At 43.8% G+C, this 9231-nt stretch overlaps 1 protein-coding gene across 2 annotated transcripts; it reads right to left on the bottom strand.

Moving 5' to 3' along the window:
• Positions 1-88: 88 nt before the first annotated feature.
• LOC106575184 (integral membrane protein 2B) lies at positions 89-8817 on the bottom strand. 2 transcript variants are annotated; one of them, XM_082963421.1, is made up of 7 exons: positions 8551-8817; positions 4586-4717; positions 4297-4371; positions 3399-3599; positions 2031-2141; positions 1763-1913; positions 89-763 (listed from the first exon to the last, which is right to left on the bottom strand). In XM_082963421.1, exons 1-7 carry the CDS (start codon positions 8635-8637, stop codon positions 675-677), a joined length of 846 nt encoding a protein of 281 aa, XP_082819547.1. In that variant the 5' UTR covers positions 8638-8817; the 3' UTR covers positions 89-674. The 2 variants fall into 2 exon arrangements, with proteins under 2 accessions (XP_082819547.1, XP_045554794.1); XM_045698838.2 differs by lacking the exon at positions 4297-4371.
• Between the last annotated feature and the right edge of the window lie 414 nt (positions 8818-9231).

Genomic DNA, 9231 nt, shown 5'->3' with positions numbered 1-9231 from the left:
CAGTCCATAATGCCATTGTGTTGCACAGTAAAAAAAAAAGTTTAACTTCAGAAATATCATATTTGTAAAACAATAACAAAAAACAATAAAACGATTAAGATTTATTGTGGTATTAATCTTCCTTTTTACAGACTATATACACAAGTTAGTTACCACACAGTCCGTTTTCAGACGGACCTGTGGTGCGAGATTCCTTTTGTTTCATCGCACTGTACTGGTGACAGCTGATACAAAAATCATTCATTTTCTATGCTCAAGTATGCATACTCTCATTGAGTTTATATTTCATCAATCTAGTTATATACCTTAAGTGTAATTAACTGGCTTAAGTGTCTGTTTAAACACTTAGTTTCTTTAACATTAAACCCCAAAGTAAAGATAGAAAACAATTCCAACAAAATATAGAAAAGCTGAACACATCTTATTCTTTGAAGAGTTGACCCCAAATAAAATGGTACTTTACACAAAGTGGAAAATTCATTAGTTTTACACCTTATACAACAGTATCGACTTGGAATCATCTTGACAACTCTCCCTCAAAACTACCAGCAGTACAGAAGAGTAGAGGATCTATGAGGGGTGATACGGGAGAGAGAGAAGGGTTAAAAATCTCACTGTAGACAGCGAGTGAAACTATACATTGGTTGTCTGAAGCAGCCGGTCCCCCCTCCCGTCTAAGGCTCACAGATGACTGTCTCGACCACAAACTTGTTCTCAAAGTGGCGGATTGTCCTGCAGTTCAGGGCTTCACGCTTTTCCCTGCCTGCAAGGTACAGATGAAGAAGGATGTATCAAAATGGGCATGTAGGCCTATAGAAACATATGCTATAGCACCTGTTCATTGGCCAGAGTACAATGCTGTGTGTTCTCAGGTCCACCAAGGAATTTCACAAAATGGTCATTACATGACTATTCAGGGTACTAACCCAGTATGGTGTGTGTGTGTGTGTGTCAGCAGTACTAACCCAGTATGGTGTGTGTGTGTGTGTGTGCAGCAGTACTAACCCAGTATGGTGTGTGTGTGTGGCAGCAGTACTAACCCAGTATGGTGTGTGTGTGTCAGCAGTACTAACCCAGTATGGTGTGTGTGTGTCAGCAGTACTAACCCAGTATGGTGTGTGTGTGTGTGTGTGTCAGCAGTACTAACCCAGTATGGTGTGTGTGTGTCAGCAGTACTAACCCAGTATGGTGTGTGTGTGTCAGCAGTACTAACCCAGTATGGTGTGTGTGTGTGTGTGTCAGCAGTACTAACCCAGTATGGTGTGTGTGTGTCAGCAGTACTAACCCAGTATGGTGTGTGTGTGTCAGCAGTACTAACCCAGTATGGTGTGTGTGTGTCAGCAGTACTAACCCAGTATGGTGTGTGTGTGTCAGCAGTACTAACCCAGTATGGTGTGTGTGTGTGTCAGCAGTACTAACCCAGTATGGTGTGTGTGTGTGTCAGCAGTACTAACCCAGTATGGTGTGTGTGTGTCAGCAGTACTAACCCAGTATGGTGTGTGTGTGTCAGCAGTACTAACCCAGTATGGTGTGTGTGTGTCAGCAGTACTAACCCAGTATGGTGTGTGTGTGTCAGCAGTACTAACCCAGTATGGTGTGTGTGTGAGCAGTACTAACCCAGTATGGTGTGTGTGAGCAGTACTAACCCAGTATGGTGTGTGTGAGCAGTACTAACCCAGTATGGTGTGTGTGAGCAGTACTAACCCAGTATGGTGTGTGTGAGCAGTACTAACCCAGTATGGTGTGTGTGAGCAGTACTAACCCAGTATGGTGTCTCTGCGTTCCAGCTTGTAGGTGTCTCTGCCCTTGCAGAGGCTGTAGATGAAGTATCCCAGCTGGTCTACGTTCTCCAGACGCTCAGTCACCATCATCTGCTCATGGACCAGGTAGGACTGGGGAAGGTAGGTACCAGCCTATAGGGAGAAAAAAAAATCACACACTTAACATAATGTCCTCCAATATTTCATTGATTTTATTTGAAATGCATATAAACAGCTCCAGTCATCTGTGTGTGTGTTAGTTACAGATACCTTGATGTTGATGAGCAGCTCCAGCAAGTCCTTGGGAGGCATGACGATGGAGGTGTTGAGGGGGATGACGTAGCACTTGTTCAGGCTCAGGTCCAGGTAGGCCGTCAGCCTCTGAGGAGGAGGAAAGGTATTAGATCCAACACTACAAAAACACCCAGAGGTACTTTACATTCAGACCTCAGATCACATGATTACATTCAACAACGTCAATTCAGCACGTGTTTCATTAAAACAGTATTGAACACTTACCAGTTTCTAAAAATAGGAGTTTGACGGCTAATACGCTGGAGGAATGGCTTTCCTCTGAGCCGTAAATGAATGGTAGCAGCTAGATATACAGCATGTGACATCAGTCTATCTAGACAACAAATCAGTTTGACAAATCAGGTTTCCATCCAATTATTTATTTAACTAGGATAGTCAGTTAAGAACAAATTCTTATTTACAATGGACGGCCTACCGGGGGAACAGTGGGTTAACCGCCTTGTTCAGGGGCAGAACGACATTTTTACCTTTTCAGCTCGGGGATTCGATCCAGCAACCTTACGGTTACTGGCCCAACGCGCTAACCACTAGGCTACCTGCCACCCCAAAATAAAAGTACAGATTTTCTTGTGAATATTCTAAAATCCACATTTTCCCATCAGAGATGCATTTCATCAAATTGACTTATTGCGGATAAAAGGCAATGCTTGATGACTTAGTGCACATAAAAATACCTTTTGCGGTTAAATTCCAATGTACCAAATAAAAACATAAGTTAAATGGGTTTCCATCGGATTTTCAACTCGGATGGTTCTCACACACCAAAAAAAGACCGTTAAATAGCGAGTGCCCACTCTGGTATTGCCACATGCGCTCTAGCTAACAGATACATATGGGAGTATAGCCTACATGATAAGATTATGGAGAAAAAAAAAAGAGAGACTATTTTGATTTGTCAAACGGCAGTCAAGCATTGATGATCATGTCACCAGAATAAGACCCTGGATATTTATTGGAAAGGTGCACGAAGTTCATTACCGTGCAAGTTCGCCACTCTGAAGTTCAAAATGTACTTAATCTGTAGCCTAATAAACTGCATGCTTCCCCAACAAGTCAGTGGGAGGTGCATGTCATCGCGTGACCCCAAGTTCACTTCGATATGTCGGTGGAAATATTGATAACCGTCATGTCTTGCATAACACAGAAAGAGCTCACCATGTCTAGCGTATTTAGTGTTGTCGGCATTTGGAAAGTTTACCGACAAATGTTCCTTTTAGGCCTGTCGTGACTTTTTATCCGACATGCTCTTTACTCGCATAAAAAGGTTGGATGGAAACCTGGTGTGTGTGTGTGTGTGTGTGGGTAGCAGTGTTCTCCTCTCACGCTTTTGAAGTCATGGACGATGTCGGCCGGGTCGCTGTCTGAGAACTCAGGCACGGGCACGTTGATTAGCTCCACCTCCTCCAGCACACGGACGCTCTCCTGGATGTGTCTCAGAGCAGAGGGCAGGGCCACCTCGTCCTCGTCCTGAACCATGTAGTCCCGCTCACGGTAGTCCACCCCACAGAAATACACCCGGTCCTCCTGAGGAAGACAGGGTAAGACAACGACAGTGAGGACTTCTCACCCCGACTCTCTACCTTACCAACACTGTAGATAGTTAGCTAGCTAGCACACACTGGGTTGGTTTCCCAGAAATATCTTCTGATTAGTGGTTCATTCAAAGTGCTTCTTAGTCCAAGACTAAGCTTAATCTGTCTCTGGGAAACCAGCCCACAGCGTGTGCAAATGTGTCCTCTAACTAAGGAAAGGAAGCTTTAACTATACTGAACAAAATATGTAAAGTGTTGGTCCCATGTTTAATGAGCTGAAATAAAAGATCCCAGAAATGTTCCATAAAACACAAAAAGCTTATTTCTCTCAAATTTGTTTACATTTCTCCTTTGCCACAATATTCCACCCACCTGACAGGTGTGGCATATCCAGAAGCTGATTAAACAGCATTATCATTACACAGTGTTGGGGACAATAAAAGGCCACTCTAAAATGTACAGTTTTGTCACAACGCCACCGATGTCTCAAGTTGAGTGAGTGTGCAATTGGCATGTTGACTGCAAGAATGTCCACCACAGTTTTTGCCAAAGAATTGAATGTTCATTTCTCTACCACAAGCCACCTCCAATGTCATTTTAGAGAATTTGGCAGTACGTCTAACTGGCATGACAACCGCAGACCACGTGAAACCACATCAGCCCAGGACCTCCACATCTGGCTTCTTCACCTGGGGGAATCGCCTGAGACCAGCCACCCAGACAGTTGATGAAACCGAGGAGTATTTCTGTCTGCAATAAAGCCCCTTTTTTGGGGGAAAACACATTTTGATTGACTGGCCCACCCATGGCTGCGCCCCTGAAATCCACAGATTAGGGCCTAATGAATTTATTTAAATTGACCAATTCACTTATATGAACTGTAACTCAGTAAAATTGTTAATTCTTCCGTTTATATTTTTGTTCAGTATATAGTTTAGCCTATGGCATTATAGGGGTCTAATCAACAGTCCATCTCACCTGCAGTATGTAGGACTTGTAGAGGTAGGCCCCTCCCACCACCACACCAGACAGCATGAGAGCCAGGCCCAGACACATGCACCAGCACCACACCTTGGACTGCCGACGCACCCGCATGCCATCCTCCAGGTCCTGAGAGAGAAGACAAACAGAGCTAAAACATTACATGCACATTTGATTTGATCATTTAAAATACATTACGCCAGGCAACAGATACAGTGCATAGGCCTATATTAAAAACAGCAGCAGATACATACACAAAAAGCCTGAAGACCCCCCCCCCCACATTGTGGTCCTCTATAACATACAGATTAAGGCCTAAATACAGCTGGTCTGCCGGTTTGTTTCATTACATAATATTGGTTCATCAACCTGTCTCAATTAACAGTATATCAGCCCAGACGAATCATGGCTAACATTAAAGGAAACTGACCTCTATAAATCCTCTTTATTGTTAAAAAAAATATATATATAATAATAATAATAATAATAATAATAATTCGCTCCAACACAACATAGCCAAACTGTGATTCAAATAGAGTGCTGCTTAGTCACAATACAGCTGTGGTGTGTTCTGTTGACATCAGTTGGAGTATGGTAGTAGTGATAGAGAGATGTTACGTACAATTCAAACAGCCAATCCTCCCTCCCTTTCTCCCCAACCCCCCCTGTGACCTTTCACCTCCTTTCCATCATGCCTTCATCTACTTCAAGACATTCTTTCTAACCATTATTCATTCACTGCCTTATCTTTTAGCCCTCTCCATCAATCATCGCTGTTGTTTTGCTCCCTCACTTTAATATTATGGAGTCGAGAGGCACATGTAACTTGGTGGCAGGCCCTTTTCCTGAACTCGCTGATCTTGGTTGTTTATGCAGAGTTGGGGTGGGGTTCGTATTGAAACAAAAGAGTGGATGTCAACAGCTCTCTGGAGATCAGTTTTTTTGAGAGATCCTCATGCTTGTACTTTAGTGGAAGAACATTGTTTTCCCACACCCCATTAGTCCACTGTCGATAGTCCCAACTAGAGACGTGCTTGAGGTAAACCAAGGTGCATATTTTCATGAATTCAAAATTTGCAACAGACACAGGGGCTATTGAATGATGGCCATGCTCGTCTCACTCTAATAATTTCAGGTTAGCTTATTAACATGGCTAAAGGTCAGGAATAAGGAGGTGGCTCATGGCTGGTCTTCGTGGACCATGCTGTGTCTGGTCAGATCACAGACCTCCACTAGCCTGACGTCTTATCCAGGACATTAGCTTTTAATCAACTGTCTGACTGTCCAAACTGCTCTCCTACTGGTGAAACAGACATGATTTCCAGGTCTTTCTATACAGTGGCATTTTCTCCCCAGGTCTGTCCCTGGCTGCTGCATTCCTCAACTCACTCAGATTCTCTATAGTGAATGAATTCTCTATATACTTGTAATCTCACCTGTACTCTATTTCCAATGGAACTATGTATCCACCCAGATACAGTGAAAAGCAGTGATTACAGCCTCGAGTCTTCTTGGGTATGGCGCTACAAGCTCGGCACATGTATTTGGGAAATTCTGGTTCTTCTCTGCAGATCCTCTCAAGCTCTGTCAGGTTGAATGGGGAACGTCGCTGCACAGCTATTTTTAGGTCTCTCTAGATATGTTCAATCGGGTTCAAGTCCAGGCTCTGGCTGGGCCATTCAGAGGCTTGTCCTGAAGCCACTCCTGCAATGTTTTGGCTGTGTGCATAGGGTTGTTGTCCTGTTTGAAGTTTAACATCCCCATTCTGAGATCCTGAGCAGGTTTTCATCAAGGATCTCTCTGTACATCTTTCCCTCAATCCTGACTAGTCTCCCAGTCTGTGCAGCTGAAAAACATCCCCACAGCATGATGCTGCCACCACCACGCTTCACCGTAGGGATGGTATGGGCCAGGTGATGAGCGGTGCCTCGTTACCTCCAGATGTGACACTAGGCATTCAGGCCAAAGAGTTCATCTTGGTTTCATCAGACCAGAAAATCTGGTTTCTCTGGGTCAGAGTCCTTTAGGTGCCTTTTGGCCAACTCCAAGTGGGCTGTCATGTGCTTTTACTGAGGAGTGACTTCAGTCTGGCCACTCACGCATAAAAAGGTACTGCAGAGATGGTTGTCCTCCTGGAAGGTTCTCCCATCTCCACAGAGGAACTCTGGAGCTCTGTCAGAGTGACCATCACCGCCCCGATCAAGGCCCTTCTCCCCCAATTGCTCAGTTTGGCCGGGTAGCCAGCTCTAGGAACAGTCTTGGTGGTTCCAAACTTCTTCCAGAACGATGGCGGGTACTGTGGGGACCTTCAATGCTGCAGACATTTTTTGGTACCCTTCCTCAGATCTGTGCCTCGACAATCCTGTCTCAGAGCTCTAGAGACAATTCCTTCGACCTCATGGCTTGATTTCTGCTCAGACATGGACTATCAACTGTGGGACCTTATACAGACAGGTATGTGCCTTTCCAAATCATGTCGAATCAATTGAATTTACCACAGATGGACTCCAATCAAGTTGTAGAAACATCTCAAGGAGGATCAATGGAAGCAGGATGCACCCAAGCTCAATTTCAGGTCTCATAGCAAAGGGTCCGAATACTTATGTAAATAAGGTATTTCTGTTTTTTTGTATTTTACCCCCTTTTTCGTTAATACCCAATTGCGATCTTGTCTCATCACTGCAACTTCCCAACGGCCTCGGAAAGGTCGAGGCATGCGTCTCTGAAACATGACCCACCAAACCGCGCTTAACACCTGCCCTCTTAACCCAGAAGGCAGCTGCACCAGTGTCGGAGTTAACACCGTTCACCTGACGACTGAGGTCAGCCTGCAGGCGCCCGGGCCGCCACAAGGAGTCGCTAGAGCGCGATGAGCCAAGTAAAGCCCCCTGGCCAAACCCTCCCCTAACCCAGACAATGCTGGGCCAATTGTGCACCATCCTATGGGACATCCTGGTCACGGCTGGTTATGACACAGCCTGGGATCGAACCCGGGTCTGTAGTGACACCTCAAGCACTTCTATACAGTGCCTTAGTACGCTGCACCACTCAGGAGTCCTCAATTTAAGAACTTGCTAAAATTTCTAAAACCTTTTTTCACTGTCATTATGGGGTATTGTGTGTAGATTGAGGAGTACATTTTTTTGTTGAATGGATTTTTGAATAAGGCTGTAATGTAACAAAATGTGGAAAAAAAGTTAAAGGGTCTGAATACCTTCCGAATGCATTACCTTTATGGGCACTCAAAGTGAATTTTTATTTAGTGTGTAACTGCGCGCTTATTGGTAGGCCGGGCCCTATAACATGCAATTACTACCCTGCGCCAACCGTCGATTTATAGACCTGAATCCGGGCTCTTGTGATGTTTGGACTTACAGGCTTCTTATTACGGACACAGCATCTACTAACTCACAGTTGATAGGTTAACAAAAACGTCTGTACACAGCATGCATTTTTGTTATCAAAAGTTCCCTCTCATTGCTTTATCAGGAGGCAAGACCTCACACCGACCTTCGACACTAATACACTTAATTTGATCAATACTTTGTGTATGGCGTCTATATGAAACGCATTTACTTTTTACTCTTCAGAACCAAAAAACACACCCAACACAAACATTATTATTCGAATGAATAGGAAAGACGACCTGAATGATCTTCACGCATTTCAGTTACAGGCCTCTACTAAATCAACACCGAAACAGAAAGCTAGCACGGTTCTGTCCAGGCCAGCAACTGCGAACACCACTAAGACTACCGAAAAAATAATTGCTTAACAGACATTTTCCGACGTCGCTCGGGTCACGGGTTGAATTATCAAGACTCTATACATGTTTCTAATCGACGTTACTTTGTTTCAGTTATGTTTCTACATTGTTTAAACTGTTACAAAGTTACGTCATCCACATCGAACAGCCTTCGCAACAAATATTAACCACATTGGTTAAGTTCAGCTCAACTCACCCTCTCCTCCGGAATAAGGGCTTCGGCATTGCATGCCTTCTTCAAATCCCGTTGTCCAAAGGACGAGTTAAATGTTACTTTCACCATTTTTAAATGTAAACGTTAGACCAAGCGACAATCACCTTCTGCAGGAACGTCTTCGTGTGGCGTCTGATTACAATGACGTTGCTAAATACAAAACATCCCGAACGGGTCACATGAGTGATTTCAGCCGTATAGGCTGCATTCAAGAACCGACACGGTTTTAGAAACGTTCCTGAACGGTTTTTTTTCCTCCCCACTGGGGGGCAGTACAATCTCAAAAATATATTTAGTGGCAGAGAGGCATTTATCATATGGAATAAAAATTGTTAATTAAATGTTGCACATGAGAGAAACTCAAGAGATCATAATCATTAATAATGTTAGTCAAGTTCGAGGCGATCGAGCGGCTGGCCAGCTTGTGGTCTTAAAACCCTGCTTCGTTTAGCCATTCCTCTGGGAAAAATGAATGACGAAATATAAAAGTTTTGGAATAAACGTAAAAAATAAGGTCTGCGTTTAACACAGGAGAGTTTATACGTTTTGTTCTATGATATTGTAGCATTCAGTTAACATTACTTCAGCGAATTATGAAGCCTTTGTGGGGTTTAAAAAAAAACATAAATTCGTCAAAACTCACAAAGTGACGTTAGCTGATGA

This window comes from Salmo salar, chromosome 17 (assembly GCF_965601325.2).
Source record: "Salmo salar chromosome 17, fSalSal1, whole genome shotgun sequence".
NCBI classification, from domain to species: Eukaryota; Metazoa; Chordata; class Actinopteri; order Salmoniformes; family Salmonidae; genus Salmo; species Salmo salar.
Note: the sequence above shows the minus strand (reverse complement) of the source record. Positions and strands in the feature narration are given on the sequence as shown.

Coding starts and splice junctions, on each gene's coding strand:
- LOC106575184 (XM_082963421.1), bottom strand. CDS start 8,637: ATGGTGAAAGTAACATTTAACTCGTCCTTTGGACAACGGGATTTGAAG. Junction 1,914..2,030: donor AGCTGCTCATCAACATCAAG/GTATCTGTAACT, acceptor TTCTCCCTATAG/GCTGGTACCTACCTTCCCCA. Junction 764..1,762: donor ACGCAGAGACACCATACTGG/GTTAGTACTGCT, acceptor TGTACCTTGCAG/GCAGGGAAAAGCGTGAAGCC.